Below are 25815 nucleotides of genomic sequence, written 5' to 3'. Positions count from 1 at the left end.
GAAGCATGGTCTGTTGCTGATCGTCTTCTTTGCCACTGTATGTGATGCAAGGAGCTCTCTGCTTACACCTTCTGCAGGTACAGTTGCTTAAAATACGCACAACCATTCAGTGACCTTATACAGCTATATGCATGTACATTCTTCCATGCTTATCAAGTAATTTTCACTCACATACAAGCCTGTCTCATGCTATACCTACTTGGGGTCAACCAACACAAGCCTAATTTCCCTTGTGGACCTGTTTATTAGATCCTCTTCCTGCAAGATCCTGTTTCAATAGGACCTATTTTCCCCCATAGGATGGTTTCCTCATGACTCAGTTATCTGCCACTAACCTAGACCTCTTATCTGCCAATAACCCATTTTCTACATGGTAGTTACACTTCCTTCTGGACTCAGGCATCCCATATTCCAGTTTTCTCTCTGAACTAATTTTCATCATGGAATGATTTCAGTTCATTACCTGTTTATTACATGGATCTATTTCTGATCTATGGAGACATTTCCTCAACAAATTTTTCCCGCATGAACTCTTCTTCCTTCATGGATGAAATTCCTCATGTACCTAGGTTTCCAAAAGAGACTTACAAGGTATATTACCATACATCTATTTCCTTCACGAGGAGTAATAATCACCATCATCCTGACCTCCTTTCCCACCTTAGGGCAGGGTGAGGAGTAGCAATGTCCAGACACCCCAAGTTTGCCCAATCCAATGGGCCACGCTTCCATTCACTCATCATCCAAGCCCCCGGAATCCTGGCTCTATCGGATATGCCAAAAACATTCACCACGTTCCGTAGCTTCACATAAACGTATCCGATTAAGTCAATCCGGACGCTGACACGTTAAAAAGGGGTGCCAGTTCCCTGATCATGCACTTCTCACAACATTCATCTAGCCAGCTCGATCTCTTGTGAGTTCCCTCGCCTCACCGACTTTCAAACTTCTCTTCCTCACACTCATCCACCATATCTCTCCACATTCTCCTTGGCCTACCTCGCCTCCTCTTTCCTTCAAATTCGCTCAGATATACCTTTTTCACCACTATTGTTATCCATTCTCTCAACATGACCATACCATCTCAGTACACTCTTTTCGATTCTGGTATCTACCGACTTCCTCATTCCTCATCTTTTACGAATCACATCATTTCGTATCCCACCCACCCTCTGTACTCCACATACATTCCTCAGTAGTCACATCTCCACTGCTGTTACTCTTGACTTTTCATTTTCACGCCACACCATAGCCTTACATCCATATATTAAAGTTGGCACTAACACTCCTTCATGTAATCCTCATGCAGCTGCAACATTCAAGCCTCTTTTTCTTATCCAAGGCCTTCATTGCACCAGCTACTTTCCTTCCTTGTCTCACTCTACTTCCAACTTCTTTTGCACATTTTCCTCTCTTTTCTATCACTGTACCTAGATATTTGAACTCTCTCATCACCTCTAGTCTCTTCATTCACCGTAACATCGAACTGGGAGTCTCCTTCTCTCTCAGTAACCGTCACTTTAGTCTTTCCTACATTTATTCTCAACGCACGGTGTTCACAGACCTCAGCCAAACTCTGCACCAGCCTACCATGTTCTTGTCGGGTACTAGCAAGCAGTACTGCATCATCAGCATTAAACAAAATTGAGATATTCCATCCATCACCAATCATTACTAACGCCATCCCTCTTTCCGTTACTCGTGTTTTTACATCTCTCTTCACCCCATCCATATATATATATATATATATATATATATATATATATATATATATATATCAATCTATCTGTCTGTCTATCTATCTATTTATCTATCTATCTATTTATCTATCTATCTATATATACAGTACCGGTTTATATATATATATATATATATATATATATATATATATATATATATATATATATATATCCATCATCCAATCCTATGTTGCCCCATGAGGAGCGTAGGAGCCCGGGGCTAGGCAGTTGGTCCTGACATTTAAGATGAGAGTGACCAACCTCACTCATCCCTGAGTGGCATTACGTGAGCAATAAACCCCAACCATCCCTTGGATATAAACCTTCACCGGCTCAATCCGATTGGAGCACAATAATTACCCACTAAACCACCAGGCGCCAAAATTTGGTTATATGGTTACCACCCAGCGTAGTAAATAATTTCCTGGTGTACAGGAAACCACTTGGCTTGTCACTCAGTGTACAGTCGCCCATAGGCAGAAGGAAAAGGAAAGAATGAAGGAATGAAAGACAGAAGAGGGAGTGTAAAGTCACCCGTAGGCAAAAGGAGGAGGAAAGAATAAAGGAAAGAAAGATAGAAGAAGATGGAAGGAAAGAAGGATGAAGAAGAGGACGGGGCAGACACCCGAAAGCAGCACTACATTGAGTGAGTGGATGGTGAGCACCCCCACCTACTACAATATATATATATATATATATATATATATATATATATATATATATATATATATATATATATATATATATATATATATATATATATATATATATATATATATATATATATATATATATATATATTGAACTACCATTGGGAAATCACACAACCTTGTCGCACGCCAACACCGATCGTGAACCATTCACTTAGATGCCCATTAACCTTTACACATGCTTCACTACTATCATAAAAACTCTTGACGGAATCTAGCAGCTTACTATCTATATCGTACATACGCAAAACTTTCCACAATCCTTCTCTGTCCACTTTGTCGTATGGTTTTTCCAGATCCATGAATGCCATAAACACGTTATGGTGATTCTCACAAGCCTTCTGTGCTATCTGTCTCACTGTAAATATTTGATCCCCACATCCTCGGTCACTCCTAAAGCCACCCTGTTCATCGCTCGCTAGGACTTCTGATATCTCTCTTACTTTCTCCATAATTATTCTTCCACACACCTTCCCTACCACATTTAGTAAGCTTATGCCACGATAATTCTTGCACTCACTTCGCTCACCTTTATTTTTGTACATGGTACAATCACAGCTTTTTTCCTCATTGCAGGCACAGTTTCACAAGGAATGATAATAATAATAATAATAATAATAATAATAATAATAATAATAATAATAACAATAATAATAATAATAATAATTATTATTATTATTATTATTATTTTTATTATTATTATTATTATTATAAAAATAATAATAATAATAATAATAATGATAATAATAATAATAATAATAATAATAATAAAAATAAGAATAATAATAAAAATAATAATAATGATAATAATAATAATAATAATAATAATAAAATAATGATATTAATAATAATAATAATAATAATAATAATAATAAATATTATTATTATTATTATTAATGAAGAAAGTTAAATCAGGGAAAGCCCCAGGAATTGATGGAGTGTGTGGTGAAATGCTGAAGCATGGGGGAGAGATAGTAGTAGAATGGATGTGGAAGATGTGCAGATTGGCCTGGGAGGAAGGTAGAATCCCGGAGGATTGGAAGTCAGGTATAATTATTCCCTTGTACAAAGGAAAAGGAGAAAAAGAAGTGTGTGGTAATCATAGGGGCATTTGTCTTCTTAGTATAATAGGAAAAGTGTATGGTAGGATACTTATTGACAGAGTTAGAGAAAGAACAGAGAAATTAGTTGGAGAAGAACAGGGAGGCTTTAGGAAGGGAAGAGGTTGTGTAGATCAGATATTCATTCTCAGATCTTTAGTGGAAAAGTTTCTAGAGAAGGGAAAGAAGTTGTATGCAGCTTTCATGGATTTGGAGAAAGCATATGACAGGGTGGATAGACTAGGATTGTGGAAAGTGTTAAGAATATATGGAGTAGATGGGAAGTTGTTGAATGCTGTGAAGAGTATGTACGATGGTGCGAAGGCTGCAGTGCGTGTGGATGGTGAACTAAGTGAATTTTTCTCTTTGAAAGTTGGGTTGAAACAGGGATGTGTCATGTCTCCATGGTTTTTCAATCTGTACATGGCTGGGGTAATAAAAGAGGTACAAGGTAGGGTAGTGGATGTTGGAGTGGCCCTGGTGAGAGAAGATAGTGTTTGGAAACTCCCTGTACTGTTGTTTGCAGATGATACTGTGTTGTTGAGTGAAGACGAAGGGGAGCTGCAAGGCTTGGTGGATGAGTTTGAGAGAGTGTGTAAGAAACGGAATCTAAAGGTGAATGTAGGGAAGAGTAAAGTGATGGTCTCTGAGAGAGATGAAGTCAGTGAATGTACAGCGAGGTTGCATGGTGAGGAATTGGAAAATGTGAGTACGTTTAAGTACTTGGGTAGTGTGATGAGTAGGATGGAAGTTTAGAGGGTGAAGTGCTTGAAAGGGTACAGCAGGGAAGAAAGGTTGCTGGTTCTTTGAAAGCAGTGATAAGAAACAGGGAAGTGAGCATGGAAGTGAAAAAGTTACTACATGACAGTATTGTGATACCAACTCTAACGTACGGAAGTGAAGCTTGGACGTTGTTGGAAGGACACAAGTCAAGAGTGAGAGCCGTGGAAATGAGTTATTTAAGAGGAGCCTGTGGAGTCACATGGAGAGACAGGCTGACGAATGAGGATATAAAGGAGCGTTGTGGTGTTGATGTGGATGTGATAGGAAGCGTTATGAGGAACACACTGAGGTGGTTTGGCCATGTGGAGAGGATGGAGGGTGAAAGACTGACGAGGAGAGTGTATGTGAGTGAGGTGGAGGGGGAAAGAGGGAGGGGGAGGCCGAGGATGAGATGGAGAGACGGGGTGGAGAGGTATATGAGAGAGGGGGGTGTGAGTTGGGAGCAGGGGAGTGGAATGGCGGGGGACAGGGCGACTTGGAGGCGATTTGTTTGTGGCCACCCCAAACGGGATTGAGGCGTCTGGCAATAGATAGAAAGATAGATTATTATTATTATTATTATTATTATTATTATTATTATTATTATTATCATTATTATTATTATAACTCAGTAAAATTTTCCAAGGAGAATTTTGACAAAGACTACCTTCCCACAGCCATTGCTTCTAGAAGCCGAGCTGTGAAGGGCCTTTGAGGTCAAGGTAACTGATATTGTGCATGTCACCTTATGCCATCACAGTCTAGTAGTCCACCAAGTGTGGTGCCTCTAGCTTTAATCCCTCATAGATTTTTTGGTGACATAAGAAATATATGTCCCAGATTTTTACCCGAGGCGATCTCTGAAATAATTAACCGATTATAACCATACTCCTTTCCACAATGCGTCTGCCTGAAGGCTACCGGTATATTTTACTAAAATTTCAGCTTCTTAGCTTAAGTAGTCTTTGAGATAATGTGACTGACTCACTTTTCTGTATTCTTGATAATATGTGGAGATCCGGTTGACGGATTGCCACCATATTTGGCCAAACGAAGCAAACAGTTGTCCATCTAAGTTGACCAAGTTTGAAGGCTCTAGGCCAAATAGCCTTTGAAATATCGCAATTTTAAAATAAGTAAGACTACAATATTGTCAAGAATAAAATTTCCCAAAAGTATGTGGAAGTTTTAATAAAAACTATTTCTCATGGGGATCTATTTTGCCCTGCCATCTTTTTTCTTTTATAGACCTGTTCCCATGTGGGTCTAATTACCCCGCGAACCTATTTCTTCAAGGATGTATTCCATCAACGTATCAGTTATCCAGGAACCTATTTCTGACTGGACCAACTTTAACATCTATCTATCTATCTGTCTGTCTGTCTATCTATCTATCTATCCATCTATCTATCTATCTATCTACCTATCTAAATATATATGGAGTAGACTGCAGCACCATCTAACAGGGAGGTACTCCAATGGTGTATGGAAAGCTGATGACAGGAAGAGCTGGTGATCCCATTTCATCAGCCCTCGGGACTAGCTACTGACCATTCCCCATTTGCTGATTTTTTTTTAGTGTTTCAGGATCACAGATAGTAGACCAGCATGCTCTCCAATACAAGTTCCTCTCACTGTCAGCACCAGATTACATGCACATTACACTTTACACTTCCTGTTCAAAATTTGTTTTAAATGGCGTCTCAACACAAACCCTCGGAGTCCCTTGAATAGGGGTGGGTGGGGGGCTGTCCATGAAATCCAAAACATCCTCCCATCTCCCGTCGACGGCCAAACGAGATGCCTGGAACCAATGTCTGACTCACTTCTTCCTGTCCTGTAATAATTTCTCTGTTGAACACAGTTTCTCCTCCACCATACCTCACATTGTCTCCCTCAGAGAACCTCAACTGTCTGAGATGACTGATAGCAAACCTTTCTCTGTATCCTTCCAGTTTCTCAATACTCATTTCAAAGCCAAAGATGGATGCTTTGTACATGTATAAAACAACATATCTTGCTCTCGTGTTCCTGAACTTGAATCTCCTGAATTCTCTACTCTCTTGGTATCCTATCATTCTCTAACTAAATTTATCTGTACTGTTTACATGTCCCCTAACTCTACTTACTATGAAAAACTCTTCGGCTATCTTACTTCTAAGATGGAACACATCCTATTAATTTTTTCTTTCTTTGAAATCTCCATCCTAGGTTATTTCAATGTTCACCACCACATTTTGGCTCTCCTCTCCTTTCTCTGATCCATTAGGTGAAACAGCCTTAATGACCTAGAGCACCTTGTACAGCACCCTACCCTACCAGTATCCCTGACTGCCTTGGAGAGAGATCCAACATACATGACCTCTTTCTTAAAAGAAATCTTTGTGCTTACACTGTTAATCTTTTCTCTCCAATGGGCTTCACCGGTTACAACCTTATCCCCTTAACCTGTCTTACTGCTCCAGTAAGGCCTGTGGACCCTCCCAAGAAGCCGCGGCTATGGCACAATATAGCTGCTGATTGGGAGGACCTCAGGCAGTATTTCTTTGATTTTCCCTGGAATTATTACTGCTTTAACGGCAGAGAGCCATCTGAGTGTGCCTTGCGCATTATAGAGGTTATTTTCTCGGACATGGAAGCGATAATTCCATTCTCTTATCCTATGACTAATGCAAAAAAAAAAAAAAAAAAATGGTTTAATCACACTGGTTCTAATACTGCCCACAACAAGGACAAGGCCTTTACTTGTCAATTTGTACCTTTCCCTCTTGCTGAAAGTTTGCTCTCATTCAGCCTGTCCCAAAGAAAAGTGGCCATTCCCGAATAGCCATCTAACTATTCCCCACACTCTTTAACATCCTTTATTTCAAAAGTATTTGAATCTTCAAAAAAAAAAGGTAAATAAATAAAACCCCTTTCCTATCATAACCTTCTTTCTGATTGTCAGTATGGGTTCCTCCAGGGATGCTCCACTAGTGACATTCTCACCAAACTTTCAGCTGCTGGTCATCCTCCTTTCAGGACTTTGGCGAAACCTTTGCCATTGCACAGGAGATCTCAATGGCTTCCAATCGAGTCTGGAATAAATTTTTTATGTCCAAAATGACTGTTTATGTGTTTTATCGTTCTATGTGTGTGTTCATCTCTAATTTCCTTTCTGGTCGTTCTATAGCCACTGTTATTGACGGCCACCGTTCTTCTCTTAGAGCTATCAATATTGGTGTTCCTCAGGGCTTTGTCCCGTCACCACCTCTCTTCCTTCTATTCATTAGCGACTTTCTAAGCTGTATATATAACTCTGTCCACTCATACACTGATGACTCCACCCTACACAATTCCATTCGTGTCCATCAGTATCCATCTCGCAGTTGCTTCAATAAATAAGGGATGGGCTATGGCACACGTAATGCTTGACTTCGCTCACATCTCTGATTGGAGTAAAAATAATCTTGTTGTTTGTCATGGTTCAGTTTCTTAGTTCATACATCTTTCAACCCATCATAATCCTCCACAGGACTATGCTCTAACTTTTAATAATATCCAGCTCAATCCTACATCATCTTCAAACATGCTTAGAGCTTTATTCTCTCTGGATATACCATGGAAAAATCATATTCCCGCTCTTATAAAAATCTTCTTTCAAGAGATTATTTGTGCTAAGCCAACTTCGTGCCCTCCTTACCCCTACACAGTTGTTCACTTTATACACAAGTATTATTCGCCCCTGTGTAGAGCAAAACTCGCATGTGTGGGAAGGCTCTCCACATACAACATTTCTCAACAAGATGGTGTCAAAGGCTTTTCTTCTCATTATACTCTCTTCCTCTTACTGGCCCCTTTCAATCTTTGTCTCTTCGCCGTACTGTTGCATCTTTATCTATTTTCTGCCGATACTTCAGTGGTCACTGCTCCTCTGGACTGTCTCCACTACTATGATGGGCGTGTGGAACATGTCTAGCAAGAACTCTTATCCCTTTTCTGTCCAACTCATAAACAAAAGTTAGCCGTTACTCTCAATCCTTCCTGTATGCAACAGGTAATCTCTGGAACTGTATCCCTCTATCTATTGTCTATTTCCCACTGCCTATGACAGTGGTTCTCAACTCGTTTCAGGCCACGGACCACCAGCCCAATTAAAAAAAAAATATTGTGGACCATTTCATTTTTGAGTAATGATAAATAAAGTATAGATAACAAACATTTTGGTTTGAAAAATATTTCTTAAATAGGAATGATACAATAAAATGAATGGCCAATTATTTACTTTGATAAAATTTTTCGTACTGCATTTTCAACAAATTTAAAAATATATGCACCAATCTCCAGTTTAATACCAAATATAGTGAACGTCCTTTGGACCACCCAATAAGTCACCATGGAGCACCAGTGGTCCATGGAGCACCAGTTGAGAAACACTGGCCTATGAGATCCAGTCTTTCAAATACAGTGTATCCAAGCATCTCGAAATGAACAGATCTTGGATTTGGCTTTCTGTTATCTTGTTTTTGTTTTTTTCTTGGCGGAAACAATCTTACAGGCCTCTGGCCTATGGTTTCTTTTTACACACACACACACACACACACACACACACACACACACACACACACACACACACACACACACACACACACACACACACACACACACACACACACCTCTCTCTCTCTCTCTATTCATCATCCAATCCTACGTGGCCCCATGAGGAACGTAGGAGCCCGGGGCTAGGCAGGTTGGTTCTGATATTTAGGATGAGAGTGACCAGCCTCACTCATCCCCGAGTGGCATTATGTGAGCAATAAACCCCAACCACCCCTTGGATATAAACCTTCACCGTCTCAATCCGACTGCAGCACCGTTTTTACCAACTAAATCACCAGGCGCCAAAGTTTGGTTATATGGTTACCACCCAACGAAATAATTTGTTTCGTGGGGTACAGGAAACCATTTGGCTTGTCACTCAGTGTAGAGTCACCCATAGGGAGAAAGAAGAAGAAAGAATGAAGGAAAGAAAGTCAGAAGAGGGAGTGTAGCCACCCATAGGCAGAAGGAAGAGGAAAGGATGAAGGAAAGAAAGTCAGAAGAGGGAGTGTAGCCACCCATAGGCAGAAGGAAGAGGAAAGGATGAAGGAAAGAAAGTCAGAAGAGGGAGTGTAGCCACCCATAGGCAGAAGGAAGAGGAAAGGATGAAGGAAAGAAAGTCAGAAGAGGGAGTGTAGCCACCCATAGGCAGAAGGAACAGGAAAGGATGAAGGAAAGAAGGATGAAGGTCAGGAAAAGGCAGACATCCGAGAACAGCAGTACGTCAAGTCAGTGGTTGGTGTGAGTCCCTACCTATCAATATCTATCTATCTGTCTATCTCTATCTATCTATCTATCTATCTATCTATCTATCTATATATATATATATATATATATATATATATATATATATATATATATGCATACATAGTCATTATTTCATTGCAGATTCCAGAGATCGTCTGTGGGAATCTGTACAGATGGTTGATTCAGTGTTCAAAACTTGGCTACAAGGCAGCTGTTTTCCGATGCTGCTCACAGACAACTTAGTAGAAAATGGCATCATAATAAAGGTAATAGGAATGAGTACGTTAATGGATGCTAAATAGGCACCATAACTGGATGAAAGCTCAGTTCATTACCACAGCGATGGTCTCATAGCTAGAATTAAGTTTCAACACTGAAAGTTTCCTTTAGTACTCGGTAATACTCAGAAAATAATTTATTCTTTTATGAAAAGCATTACTGTACTGTAATAAATATCTTGATAATTCAGATGAATATTTAAAGTAGTATTACACTTTCCTCGCTGGCAACTTAACCCAGTGAGAACTAATTTACTCTGCATAATTATACCCTGGTTCCCATTAGAGTATTGGTGATGTTGGAGCGGCATGGGGTGTGGGTGTGTTCGAGGTGGGTGTGGAGGGCAAGGACGCTAACGTGACGCAGGCACAGCTCTCTTGGGTGGTCGGCCAGGCTCGTCGGGTAGGTCACTCTTACATTTCTCCTGAGGTGGGTAGGTCACTTTAACATTCCTGTTGCAGCAGGTAGACCATTTTCATATTACTGATGAGGCGGTTGGGTCATTCTTACATTATTATTATTAAGGTGAGTAGGTCACTTTCATATTACTGTTGAGGCAAGTAGATCACTCTTACCTAATGCTGAAGTGGGTAGGTCACTCTCACACTGTTGCAAAGGTTGGTAGGTCACTCTGATGCCACTGCTGGGCTGGGTAGATCACTCACATTACTGGTGAGGCAGGTAGATCACAAAGCTAACTTGTACCATGGTTACGTCAGCAGCTGCGGCAGGTGTCGTGGTGCGTGATGGTGGTGGTGGTGAGTGACGACCCAGTCTTCCTCACTACCTTCGCCGAGTGGTCCCTCAAGGGCCGCCTCCTGGTGTGGTCGACGAAGCTGGTGGTGGTCACTCGCCTGCCCAGGGAAGACCTGAGGGCTTTACTCGCTTCCCACTGGACATTTTCCATGATGAACACCATGGCGATCAGTGCTGATACCACAGCATCTAACAAACGGCAAGTTATTCAGCAACAAAGAACATTTCTTTAATACCAAAAATTTTATTTGTATTAGTTTTCTAGGATGCCAGGTATCTGAAAGTGGCATGTGCTTACTGTTTTTTGTATCTCCCTTAAAAATGAAATTGCTTAAATCCCTTGCCAAGCCTATAATAATTTTGACCTGGTGCACTACACCCACCCTTCCCCAGCACTTACTCATTCTAGACTCTTCTAGTCATTCGTCTCTGCTTACACAATCCATTTTAGTCTCCTGTGCCTTACAGAGAATTTCTATAAGAAATCTTATTTCCATTGCCAGCACTACATGTCTTCTAATACCGTCTACAAACATAGGCAATGCTATCCTGTTGCAACTCTCCATCTTACAAACCACATATCCCCCACCTTCATACACACCCAACCAAGCACGTAATGGCTCTCACCCCCTCTAATCTTTCTTTTAAAGGTGTGCATAAAGAGAAATCTTTGAGGACGCATAATTTGGGCCCTTCAGATTCCTTGTGCGGATTGCGTTGAAATCTATGGATTTTTTACTTTTTTCATAATAAGAAAAAAACACTACTTAAGACACAGCATTCTACCATTCAAAAGGCACCAGTTCAATCTAAGACGCATAACTATGTGAAACTTCATGACTTCAGTAAATAGTTTCTGTGTTCAGGCCTAGAAACGAGATCTCCACGCCTGGCCAGCTGCCCTACCACCCAACTCTATGTATGGACACCTACTGATCCCAGTGATAACATCCTCCTCTGACTGTCAGGTGCAGGGTAAAAAGTGTAGATCTACTCTTGCCACTCCTGTTCATTATCCTATTTCCAACCAATCCACATTTTGCATTCCCAATGAATATTTAATATTTCATTGACCAGTACACCCAGTGGCATACTGTTTTGCACAATAGCTTCAGAATGTAATTACTCAAGCATTGAGCTCCCCTCAGTCTTAACTCCTAAGGCTTGGGGGTCTTACAAACTAAGACCTTCTCATATGCATTTTTTTTATCTTGAAAAGCAGGCTATATTTAACCAGTCAAGACTACATAACTACAGCACATTGATGCTTCAATTAAAGGCCTCTTTATTCCATTATCCTTCCTCTCTCCATTGTAAGTCCCCAGGTCTGTGGGTGGATGAGTTGCGGAAATAGGAGGTGATGAATGAAGGATATGTGGGGAGTCACATAAAGCTCTATTCCTATGTGGGCGAGTCGGCGAGTCGGCAGTGACAGCCAATAGCTCTTACGCCGGCCTAGGACATAGAGGGGACTCCCTACTGGCATACACTCACGCTTACCTTTCCCCACTTGACCTTGACTTTTCTCTCCACTGCCCCTGGCCCATGCCCCATGAATGAATCATTACCCCTTGCAAGTGTGGCTATCTCAGTTTATTGGCAAAAATTTTCCAGACATTCCAGAGTGACATTGCATTACAGTGTGTTGGATGGGAGAGAGAAAAAGTTGCAAGGTTTACTGTACATGGCTTGCTGTATACAGTTACTTTTACTTTGCCTGTTAGTACGTTTTCTGTGCTGCGTGAGATAATTTGAGTTGTCCATGTGGTCATTTTCATTTCCCACAAATGTAGTTTTCCTATTTTCTAAAGCACTTACTTAAGTCCAACATGCACTACAGGAACTACACAAAATAAATACTAGTTTACTATCACGACAAACCCACTTTCCAGGTATATTGCACTATATTAACACAATTCCCCTTTTTTTGTGTGTGTGTGCATTGGAGTAGGAACCAAAGAATAGAAGCTCGATAACTGTTCCCTGCAAGAAAAAATAAAAACAAGTTAATAAACAGCTAGATTCAAGATCTTTTAATTTTGAGATGCCTGGACACTGCAGTTAAAAGACTGGAAGTCATAGGCAGTATGGAATACTGACAGAGGACGACAGTTCCAGAGTAGACTAGTTGCAGACGTGAAGGACTGGGATTAAGAGTTAACACTTGTATCAGAGAGCTGAACAGAAAACAGATGAGAGTTTTTTTATGTGAGGAAGAAGGAACTAAAGGCAACGAGCCTGCAAAACTGTTCCTTCCAAGAGAAAAACAAAATACAAGAGAGAGCCAAATTCAAGATCCGATCATTTCATGATGCCTGGACACACTGAGTTTGAAAGACTGGAGATCATAGGAAGCAGGATATACAGACAGAGGGAGACAGTTCCAGAGTTGACCTGTTGCATAAATGAAGGACTGGGAGTAACGGTTAACTCTTGCATTAGAGAGTTGAACAGAAAAGGGATGAGAGTTTGCTGCGAGACGGGTGCGACGCTCCAGTTGTAGGGGTGGAGGAATGCATGCAGACAGTTCAGAGGAGCAGTGACCATTGAATTAGCGATAGAAAAGAGATATAGATGCAACAGTGCATCGAAGAGACAGAAGTTAAAGGGAGTCAGTAAGAGGAGGAGAGTTAATGAGGCAAAAAGCCTTTGACTCCACCCTATTGAGAAGAGCTGTATGTGGGAAGCCTCCCCACACATGAGAGTTGTACTCCACGCAGGGGCAGATAAAACCCCTGTATAGAGTCAACAATTGTGCAGGGGTAAAGAAAGAGCGGAGTCAGCTTAGCACACCTAATCTCTTGGAAGCAGATTTTACAAGAGATGTAATATGATCTTTCCAAGATAAGTCCCGAGAAAATGAAACCCCAAGCATGTTCAAGGATGATGCAGGATTAAGCTGAATATTATTAAACACTAGTGGGTATACCTGTGCAAGATTTTGTCGGGTTGATAGGTGCAAAAACTGAATTTTTGATGCAGTAAAAACAACAAGATTATTCTTACCCCAGTTAGAGATACGAGCCAAGTCAGAAATTAGGTGTGCCATAGCCTCATCCCTTGTTTGTTGAAGTAACTGATGAGATGGACGTTGCGGGAATTGAATGGAAAGGTGAAGGGTGGAGTCATCAGCATATGAGTGGATAGGGTTAGATGTACAGGTCAGAAGGTCATTGATGAATAAAAGGAAGTGAGTTGATGATAGGACAGAGCCCTGAGAAACAACACTGTTAATAGATCTAGGAGAAAAACGATGGCTGTCTACAACAGCGGCTATAGAATGACCAGAAAGGAAGCTAGATATGAAGGCACAGATAGGATAGAAACCATAAGAGGGCAGTTTGGAAATTAAAGATTTATGCCAGATTCAATCGAAAGCCTTTGAGATGTCAAGTGCCATGGCAAACCTTTCGCCAAAGTCCCGAAAGGAGGATGACCAGGAGTCTGAAAGGTAAGTGAGAAGATCGCCAGTGGAGCGTCCCTGACGGAACACGTACTGATGATCAGAAAGAAGGTTGTGATAGAAAAGACGCTTTAAAATTTTTCCATTAAGAACAGACTCGAAATGTTTTGAAATACAGGACGTTAAAGCAAGTGGAAGATAGTTAGAGGGTTGGGAATGGTCAACCTTCTTTGGGACTGGCTGAATGAAAGCAAACTTCCAGCAAGCAGGAAAGGTACAAGTTGATAAACAAAGGCAAAAGAGTTTGCTTAGGCAAGGTGTAAGCACAGAAGCACAGTTCTTGAGAACAACAGAAGGGACTCCATGAGGCCCATAAGCCTTATTAGTATTGATGACTGTGATAGCAGAAAATATATCAGCTGAAGAAATTTTAATGTCAGCCATGAGGAAGTCTGAGAGGGGAAGTGATGGAGGAACAGCACCGGAATCGTCTAGGGTGGAATTGGAGGAGAAAGTCTGAGCGAAGAGATCTGCTTTATCAGTAGAAGAAATAGCTACAGAGCCATCAGAGTAGAGAAGAGTAGGAAAGGATGATGAGGTAAAGTTGTTAGAAAGGTTTTTGGCAAGGTGACAGAAGGAGCGGGAAGAATTCGAGTTAGAGAGTTGAGAGCACTTAGTACGGATGAAATTATTTTTAGCAGAGCGAAGAACAGACTTAGCACGATTCCGGGCAGAAACTTATAAAAGACGTGATTTTATAGGCCCTCTTCTTGTTGCAGACAGCAATAGAACAAGCGTGATTAAACCAAGGCTTTCGTGCATTAGTCAGAGGACAAGAGAAAGGAGTGTATGCTTCCATGCCCAAGAGAATTATAAAGCGCAAGGCACACCCAGATGGCTCTCTGCCATGGAAGCAATAATCATTCCAGGGAAAAGCAAAGAAGTGCTGCCTGAGGACCTCCCAATCCGCAGCTCCAAAGTGCCACAGACGACGTTTCTTTGGAGGGTCCACAGGCCGTACCAGAGCGATAGGACAGGTTAAGGTGATAATGTTGTGATCGGAGGAGCCCAACTCAGATAAGATTAACAGTGTAAGCAGAAGGATTAGTTGTAAGGAAGAGGTCAAGTATGTTGGAGGTCTCTCCAAGGCAGTCAGGGATACGGGTAGGGTGCTGTACAAGCTGCTCTAGGTCATTAAGGATAGAAAAGGTGTAGGCTTGTTCACCAGGTGGATCAGTGAAAGGAGAGGAGAGCCAAAGGTGGTAGTGAACATTGAAATCTCCTAGAATGGAGATTTCAGAGAAAGGAGAAATGGATAGAATGTGTTCCATCATAGAAGTAAAATAGTCAAAGAATTTTTAATAGTCAGTAGAATTTGGAGATAAGTAAACAGCACAGATATATTTAGTCAGAGAATGATAGGAAAGCCGAAGCCAGAGTGTAGAGAATTCGGAAGAATCGAGTTCAGGAACACGAGAGCAAGATAAGTTGTTGTGTATATATACATAACAGCCACCTTTGGCTTTGAAATGAGTATAGAGAAAGTAGGAGGATACAGAAAAGGGTCTGCTGTCAGTTGCCTCAGACAGGTGTCTCAGTTAGAAAAAAAAGGTGAGGTTTTGGGAAGCAGAGATGGTGCTCAACTGAGCGAAAGTTAGAGGAAAGGCCACGAATGTTGCAGAAATGAAGAAGAAGAGAGTCAGACAGTGGTTCCAGGCATCTTGAGTCGTCACCGGGAGAGGGGCAGAAGGTGGGGACATTTATGGTTCCCCCCCCTCCCCCGGGAACTCCTAGGCTATGTTATTCGATGCCATTTTTTTTCTTTTTAATTTTTGAAAAGGAAGTGTTTTGTGTACTGTGCATGTAGTTTGCTCTTAGATGGGTGCTACGCACCCACTATTTAGTGGTGGAGAGATGCACACATACTGTTCAGAGGGGCAGTGACTATTGGACTACTGGAAGATGAGATAAAGATGCAACTGTGCAGCAGAGAGATAGAGTTGATGGGAGCCAATAAGAGGAGGAGAATTACTGAGACGAAAAGCATTTGGCTTTACTTTGTGTAGAAGAGCTGTATGCTGGGAACCTCACCACACATGAGAGCTGCACTCTACACTGGAGTGAATAAAAAACCCTGTATAAAGTCAACAACTGTGCAGGGGTAAAGAAGGCAAGGAGGCAGCATAGCACACCTAATCTCTTGGAAGCAGAGATTACAAGAGATGTAATATGATCTTTTCAAGATAATTCCTGAGAGGATGAAACCTCAGTTATTTTCAAAGATAATGCAGGATTGGATTGGGTAATATAAAAACTTTGAAAAAATTCCTTTGGTAGATTTTGACTAGTCGAAAGATGTAAGAACTTAGTTTTTGATGCTTTCAAAACAACAAAATTACTTTTGGTCAGGTCAGAGATATGAGTGAAGTTAGATATTAGTGTGCCATAGCCTCATCTTTTCTTTGATGGAGTACCTGCTGAGATGGATGCTGTGGGAAGTGATTGCAAAGGTGAAGGGTGGGGTCATCAGCATATAAGTTAATAGGGTTAGATGTACAGCTTTGAAGGTCACTGACAAAATTCGAAGAGAGTTGGTGATACGACAGAGCCCTGAGGGACACCACTGCAATCTATCTATCTATTGCCAGACGCCTTAATCCCCCGCCATTTCACTGCCCTACTCCAAGCCAACACCCTCCTCACTCACATACCTCTCCACTCCATCCCTCCATATCATCCTTGGCCTCCCCCTCCCTCTACCCCCCTACACTTCACTCACATACACTCTCCTCGTTAGTCTTTCACTCTCCATCCTCTCCACATGGCCAAATCACCTCAGTGTGTTTCTCCTAATGCTTCCTATCACATCCACATCCACAACACAACGATCCTTCACTTCCTCATTTGTCAATCTGTCTCTCCATGTGACTCCGCATGCTCCTCTCAAATAACTCATTTCAACAGCTCTGACTCTTGACTTTTGTCCCTACAACAAGGTCCAAGCTTCACTTCCATACTTTAGAGTTGGTATAACAATTCTGTCATGTAGTAACTTTTTAATTTCCATGCTCACTTTGCTGTTTCTTATCACTGCTTTCAAGGAACCAGCAACCTTTCTTCCTTGTTGTACCCTTTCAAGCACTTCACCCTCTAAACTTCCATCCTTACTCATCACACTACCCAAGTACTTAAACGTACTCATATTTTCCATTTCTTCCTCATCCAGCCTCACTGTACATTCACTGGCTTCACCTCTCTCGAAGATCAACAACTTTACTCTTCCCTACATACGCCTCTAGATCCCGTTTCTTACATACTCTCCCAGACTCAACCATCAAGCCTTGCAGCTCCCCTTCGTCTTCACTTAACAACACAGTATCATCTGCAAACAACAGTACAGGGAGTTTCCAAACACTGCCCTCTCTCATTAGGGCCAGTCCAAAATCCACTGCCCTACTTTGTATCTCATTTAAACCCCATCCATATACAGACTGAACACCCATGGAGACATGACACATCCCTGTTTCAATCCAACCTTCAAATAGAAAAATTCACTCAGTTCACTAACCATAGACACTGCAGCCTTAGCATCCTCATACACACTCTTCACGGCATTCAACAATTTCCCATCTACTCCACATACTCTAAATACTTTCCACAATCCTTGCCTATCCACCCTGTCGTATGCTTTCTCCGAATCATGAAGGCTGCATACAACTTCTTTCCGTTCTCTAAAAACTTTTCCCCAAAAGATCTAAGAACGAATATCTGATCTACACAACCTCTTTCACTCCTAAAACCTCCCTGTTCTTCTCCAACTAATTCCTCTGTTATTTCCCTAACTCTGTCAATAAGTATCTTACCATATACTTTTCGTGTTACACTAAGAAGACAAATGTCCCTATGATTACCACATACTTATTTTTCCCCTTTTCCTTTGTAAAGAGGAATAATTATGCCTGACTTCCAATCCTCCGGGACTCTACCTTCCTCCCAGGCCAATCTGCACATTTTCCACATCCATTCTACAATCATCTCTCACCCATGCTTCAGCATTTCACCACACACTCCATCAATTCCGAGGGCTTTCCCCATTTTAACTTTATTCATTGTTTCCACAACTTCCCTCCTACTGATTTCTTTCTCTCTTCTCACATCCTTCCGTCTCCCAGCTATTCCCCAGCCACTTATACTCGCATTACTTTCATTCTCTATGTTCAACAATTCGTTAAAGTGTTCTCTCCATCTACTCACTTTTTCTCCCTTCTCCACTAGTAATCTACCATTTTTATCTTTCACTCCCCAGCTAACTTCTTTGGCACCTTGTCTAACTCTCTTTACCTCATTCCAGAACAGTTTCTTACATTCCCTCCAGTTTACACTCAAATTCTTTCCAAATTCCTCATCCACTCTCTTCTTACTCTCTCCTACTAATCTTTTCACCTCTCTCTTTCTCTCTACATACAACTCTCTCTTCCATCTCTCAACTTTTTCCACGGCCCTGTTTATCATCCACTCATTATGTGCTTCCCTCTTTTTGTGCCACGGCCTCTCTCACCTCTTCATTCCACCATGCTGTTCCCGCACCCGCTTTTGTCTTCTCTTCACCCCACACACCACCTCACATGCTGCACAGAGTTCTTCTGTGAATATCTTGCACACACCTTCCACATTACCCATCTGCTCCAGTCCATATTTACCCAATCACTCCTCCACTTCCCTCTTATATTCTGTCCTTTTCTCATCCTCTTGTAACCTTTCCACTCTCCTTGTATCAGCTTCATCCTCCTGTCTTTCACTTCTATTTCTCCATTTCGTTTGGACACAGATTTTTTTTTTTATGCAAGGAAGAAGGAACCAAAGGCCATGAGCCCGCAGTAACAGTTCCTTCCAAGAGAAAAACAAAATACGATAGAGAGCCAAATTCAAGATCCGATCATTTTGAGATGCCTGGACACACTGCGTTTGAAAGACTGGAGATCATAGGCAGCAGGAAATACAGACAGAGGGAGACAGTTCCAGAGCTGACCTGTTGCATAAATAAAAGACTGGGAGTAACGGTTAACTCTTGCATTAGAGAGTTGGACAGAAAAGGGATGAGAGTTTGCTGCCAGACGGGTGCTACGCGCCCGTCGTAGAGGTGGAGGAATGCAAGCAGACAGTTCAGAGGAGCAGTGACCATTAAAGTAGCGATAGAAAAGAGATAAAGATGCAACAGTGTGGCGAAGAGACAGAGGTTGAAGGGAGTCAGTAAGAGGAGGAGACTTAATGAGATGAAAACCCTTTGACTCCACCCTATTGAGAAGAGCTGTATGTGGGGAGCCTCCACACACATGAGAGTTGTACTCCACACAGGGGTGGATAAAACCCCTGTATAGAGTCAACAATTGTGCAGGGGTAAAGAAAGAGCGGAGTCGGCTTAGCACACCCAATCTCTTGGAAGCAGATTTTACAAGAGATGTAATATGATCTTTCCAAGATAAGTCCTGAGTAAATGAAACCCCAAGCATGTTCAAGGATGATGCAGGATTAAGCAGAATATTATTAAACATTAGTGGGTTTATCTGTGGAAGATTTTGTCGGGTTGATAGGTGTAAGAGCTGAGTCTTAGATGCATTAACAACAACCATATTATTTTTACCCCAGTCAGAAATACAAGCCAAGTCAGACATTAGGTGTGCCATAGCCTCATCCCTTGTTTGTTGAAGTAACTGTTGAGATGGGCGTTGCGGGAACCGAATGGAAAGGTGAAGGGTGGAGTCATCAGTGTATGAGTGGATAGGGTTAGATGTTCAGCTTAGAAGATCATTGATGAATAAAAGGAAGAGAGTTGGTGATAGGACAGAGCCCTGAGGAACACCACTGTTGATAGACCTAGGAGAAGAACGATGGCCGTCTACAAAGCAGCTATAGAACGACCAGAAAGGAAGCTAGCAATGAAGACATAGATAGAAGGATAGAAACCGTAGGAGGGCAGTTTGGAAATTAAAGATTTATGCCAGACTCGATCGAAAGCCTTTGAGATGTCAAGTGCAATGGCAAAGCTTTGGCCAAAGTCCCGAAAGGAGGATGACCAGGAGTTTGAAAGGTAGGTGAGAAGATCGCCAGTGGAGCGTCCCTGACGGAACCCATACTGACGATCGGAAAGAAGGTTGTGATAGGAAAGATGCCTTAAAATTTTCCTATTGAGAATTGACTCGAAAACTTTTGAAGTACAGGACGTTAAAGCAATTGGACGATAGTTGGAGGGTTGGGAGTGGTCACCCTTCTTTGGGACTGGCTGAATGAGAGCAAACTTCCAGCAAGAAGGAAAGGTACAAGTTGACAGACAAAGGTGAACGAGTTTGCTTAGGCAGGGTGTAAGCACAGAAGCACAGTTCTTGAGAACAACAGGAGGGACCCCATCAGGCCCATATGCCTTGTTAGTACTGAGGCCAGTGATGGCAGAAAATACATCAACTGAAGAAATTTTAATGTCAGCCATGAGGAAGTCAGAGGGGGGAAGTGATGGAGGAACAGCACTGGAATCGTCTAAGGTGGAATTGGAGGAGAAAGTCTGTGCGAAGAGATCTGTTTTATCAGTAGAAGAAATAGCTACAGAACCATCAGAGTAGAAAACAGGAGGGAAGGATGATGAGGTAAAGTTGTTAGAAAGATTTTTGGCAAGGTGCCAGAAGGAGCAGGAAGAATTCGAGTTGGAGGGTTGAGAACATTTAGTATGGATGAAATTATTTTTAGTAGAGCGAAGAACAGACTTAGCACGATTCCGGGCAGAAACGTAAAGATGATGTGATTCAAGGGTGGGTTGGCTCCGGTACCTTTTGTAGGCCCTCTCCTTGTTGCGGACAGCATTAGAACAAGCGTGATTAAACTAAGGCTTTCTTGCGTTAGTCAAAGGATATGTGAAATGAATGTATGCTTCCATGCCCGAGAGAATAACCTCCCTAATGCTCAAGGCACACTCAGATGGCTCCCGGCCATGGAAACAATAATCATTCCAGGGAAAATCAAAGAAGTACTGCCTGATGGCCTCCCAGTCTGTGGCTCCAAAATGCCAGAGACGACGTTTCCCTGGAGGGTCCACAGGCCGTACTGGAGTGATAGGACAGGTTAAGATAATAAGGTTCTGATCGGAGGAGCCCAACGGAGAGAAAAGATTAACAGAGTAAGCAGAAGGATTAGTTGTGAGGAAGAGGTCAAGTATGTTGGAGCTCTCTCCAAGGCAGTCAGGGATATGGGTAGGGTGCTGTACAAGCTGCTCTAGGTCATTAAGGATAGAAAAGATGTAGGCTTGTTCACCAGGTGGATCCGTGAAAGGAGAGGAGAGCCAAAGGTGGTGGTGAACATTGAAATCTCCTAGAATGGAGATTTCAGAGAAAGGAGAAATGGATAGAATGTGTTCCATCGTAGAAGTAAGATACTCGAAGAATTTTTGATAGTAGAATTAGGGGATAAGTAAACAGAACAGATATATTTAGTCAGAGAATGACAGGAAAGCCGAAGCCAGAGTGTAGAGAATTCAGACGAATCGAGTTCAGGAACACGAGAGCAAGATAAGTCGTTGCGTATATATACACAACAGCCACCTTTGGCTTTGAAATGAGTATAGAGAAAGTAGGAGGATACAGAAAAGGGTTGCTGTCAGTTGCCTCAGACAGCTGAGTCACCAAGTGGTGGTCAGAGAGACCACTCCCCCAATCTCTATATACTCCTGCATCCATTATAAACCTTCTCATTCTGTCATCCATACACACATAATCAATCATTGCTTTCTTTTCATTCAGTTCAACATCCACCCTTCTCATCACTCATCACGGATACCTGTGGATCATTTTGTGCCTGAAGAGGGTATTGGCTATCACCGACCCCCCCCCTGGCACAAATGTCCACTACTGTAAAGCACTGCCATTCTCTTCCATCTCTGGAGGCACAGCCCACTCACGAACTACTCTATCCTCCTTCACATTCCCTACTTTTCCATTCATATCTCCAAAAATAAAAACTCTCTCATTCCTCTCAAACACTTCTATGCACACTTCCACATTTGTCCAGAACTCTTCTCTCACTCTCCTTGCACGATCTTATGTTGGCGCATATACATACACAATCACCCACATTTGTAGTCCAATTTTCAATCTTACCCATACAATCCTTGAGCCAACTGATCCATACTCTCCTATATTCTCTTTCCATCTATTACTCAGAACAATACACATTCCTTCTTTTGCCCTCTCATTCTCACTTACTCCCATGCATATTCCACATCCATACTTCCATTCTCTCGCACTCTCACCTCTCCATTTAGTTTCAGTTCATCCACATGCACCCAGAAGCACCTGGACAATCTCTCTCTCTTTGACCTCATCATTCGCACCCCTTATATTTCATGTAGATATCCGTACCATGTTCTTTGTTCGGTCCCTTGTCGTCACATTTTGGTCAGTCCTGGTCTGAGGCCTGTTGTTTGTATTTTTAGTTAATTGTTTTCCGGGGAGGGGCACTAACCCTCTGGCAATCCACCTACTGTCACGTAAGGAACACATGCTGGTTGATTATAAGGTTACCACCACTGCTGAGAGCCCTGTTAGAAGAACAATGGAATCACAGCAGCAGGTACAGATTGACTAGAGATAAAGGCACGGATAGAGGGAAAGAAACCGTAAGAGGGTAGTTGGGAAAGTAAAGATTTATGCCAGACTCGAGCAAAAACCTTTGAAATATCAAATAAACTGACAAAGGTTTCACATAAGTCCCGACAGGAGGACAGGAGGATGACCAGTAGTCTGAAAGGAAGGTGGGATGATCCCCAGTGGATAAACCCATACTGACAATCGGAAAGAAAGTTATGAAAGGAAAGGTGCTGTAATTTTTTTTTAAAGATTAGACTGAAAAACTTTAGAAATCTATCTATCTATCTATCTATTGCCAGACGCCTCAATCCCGTTCGGGGTGGCCACAAACAAATCGCCTCCACGTCACCCTGTCCCCCGCCATTTCACTGCCCTGCTCCCGACTCACACCCCTCTCTCTCATATACCTCTTCACCCCATCCCTCCATCTCATCCTCGGCCTCCCTCTCCCTCTCCCCCCCTCCACCTCACTCACATACACTCTCTTCGGCAGTCTTTCACTCTCCATCCTCTCCACATGGCCAAACCACCTCAGTTTATTCTTCCTAACGCTTCCTATCACGTCCATATCCACACCACAAAGCTCCTTTATATCCTCATTTGTCAGCCTGTCTCTCCATGTGACTCCACAGGCTCCTCTCAAATAACTCATTTCCACTGCTCTCACTCCTGACTTGTGCCCTTCCAACAACGTCCAAGCTTCACTTCCATACGTTAGAGTTGGTATCACAATACTATCACGTAGTAACTTTTTCACTTCCATGCTCACTTCCCTGTTTCTTTTCACTGCTTTCAAGGAACCAGCAACCTTTCTTCCCTGCTGTACCCTTTCAAGCACTTCACCCTCCAAACCGCCATCCTTACTCATCACACTACCCAAGTACTTAAATGTACTCACATTTTCCAATTCCTCACCATCCAACCTTGCTGTACGTCCTCTGACTTCACCTGTCTCAAAGACCATCACATTACTCTTCCCTAAATTCACCTTTAGATTCCTTTTCTTACACACTTTCCCAAACTCATCCAACAAGCCTTGCAGCTCCCCTTCGTCTTCACTTAACAACACAGTATCATCTGCAAACAACAGTAGAGGGAGTTTCCAAACACTACCCTCTCTCATCAGGGCCACTCCAGCATCCACTACCCTACCTTGTACCTCTTTTATTACCCCATCCATGTACAGATTGAACAACCATGGAGACATGACACATCTCTGTTTCAACCCAACCTTCAAAGAGAAAAAATTCACTCAGTTCACCATCCACACGCACTGCAGCCTTAGCACCATCATACATACTCTTCACAGCATTCAACAACTTCCCATCTACTCCATATATTCTTAATACTTTCCACAATCCTTGCCTATCCACCCTGTCATATGCTTTTTCCAAATCCATGAAAGCCGCATACAACTCTTTCCCGTCTGTAGAATCTTTTCCACTAAAGATCTAAGAATGAATATCTGATCTACACAACCTCTTCCCTTCCTAAAGCCTCCCTGTTCTTCTCCAACTAATTCCTCTGTTATTTCCCTAACTCTGTCAATAAGTATCCTACCATACACCTTTCCTATTATACTACGAAGACAAATGCCCCTATGATTACCACACACTTCTTTTTCCCCTTTTCCTTTGTACAAGGGGATAATTACACCTGACTTCCAATCCTCCGGAACTCTACCTTCCTCCCAGGCCAATATGCACGTCTTTCACATCCATTCTACTACTATCTCTCCCCCATGCTTCAGCATTTCACCACACACTCCATCAATTCTTGGGGCTTTCCCCGATTTAACTTTCTTCATTGCTTCCACAACTTCTATCCTACTGATTTCTCCCTGTCTTCTCACTTCCCTCCTTCTCCCAGCCATTCCCCAGCCACTTATACTCGTATCACTTCCATCCTCTATGTTCAACAATTCCTTAAAGTGTTAATGAAACCGGTGTTAATGTTCAACAATTCCAGGATGTTAATGAAACCGGGTGACAATTAAAGGGCTGGGAATGGTAACCCTTCATTGGGAACAAACTTCAGCAAGAACACGTACAAATTGACTGACAAATGTTAGAGTTTATTTAGGTTGTGTGTAAGTACAGAAGCACAGTTCTTGAGGGCTACTGGAGGACCCCATCAGGTCCATATGCCTTGTTAGTACTGAGGCCAGTGATGGCAGGAAACGCATCAGTTGAAGGAATTGTAATGTTAACCATGAGGAAGTGAGGGGGGGGGGAAGTGAAGTGATGGATGTACAGTATTGGATAAACGCCTGTCATCCCCTGTAGAAAACATGGGGCTCGTCTGCGGCCACTTTCTGGAAAGGCAACACACACACACACACACACACACACACACACACACACACACATATATATATATATATATATATATATATATATATATATATATATATATATATATATATATATATATATATATATATATATATATATATAAATCGTGGAAGTTACTTTTACCATGGTTAGAATTGGACGATTTATGGACAACCCGTCATTAGGTAAAGGTTCCTGGTTGGGGGAAAAGTGCAGGAACCGTAGTATTACAAGGTACACTATAATATGCCATGTACTTCCCAACGACAGGTGTGGCTGTGAGGTCGTACATGATCCGACAGTCCTGTATGGCATCCATTTTTATCTGTACCATCAATACGGTTAGGACTGGCCACACGTATGACCCACTGATTTCAAGAGGATAGCATTCTTTCATGTTGGTTCTTATCACGGGAAGGGAGGTAAATCCAGTGTTGGGAAATTTCCTGGTGATAGTGATCTGGTGCCCCAGATATTGCATCACGGACAATGAAAAAATTCCGCGAAAAATCCTTCATGCACAAGTTGGCTCTCCTCTCTGGAAATCTGCCCAAATACCTGCAGAGAATCATCAAATGCAGCCGCCACAAGCTGAAGCACTTCCCCATCCTCTTACACGAAAGTTTCGACTGTCCCCACACCTGGCCTGTGGGAACTGGGTCAATGGGCACGTGCACCCGCACACCACAGCCATCGACATCAGGAAGTCTCTTATTTTTTACTTAGTTCATATTCTCTTTTGTAAATTAAGTGTATTGTCATTTGCGTCGTGTCCCTG

At 42.1% G+C, this 25815-nt stretch overlaps 1 protein-coding gene across 1 annotated transcript; it reads left to right on the top strand.

Annotated features, from left to right (window-relative positions):
- On the top strand, positions 1–25763 carry LOC145397239 (uncharacterized). Its single transcript, XM_080270435.1, has 6 exons — positions 1–77; positions 9778–9902; positions 10201–10317; positions 10638–10870; positions 11538–11590; positions 25510–25763. The coding sequence occupies exons 2-6, from the start codon at positions 9810–9812 to the stop codon at positions 25761–25763; spliced, it is 750 nt and encodes a 249-aa protein (XP_080126561.1). The 5' UTR covers positions 1–77; positions 9778–9809.
- Positions 25764–25815: the final 52 nt, after the last annotated feature.

The sequence above is a fragment of the Coenobita brevimanus genome, chromosome 40 (assembly GCF_032717465.1).
Source record: "Coenobita brevimanus isolate Jiangsu-jjx chromosome 40, ASM3271746v2, whole genome shotgun sequence".
NCBI lineage: Eukaryota > Metazoa > Arthropoda > Malacostraca > Decapoda > Coenobitidae > Coenobita > Coenobita brevimanus.
This window is presented reverse-complemented; position numbering and strand designations above follow the sequence as displayed.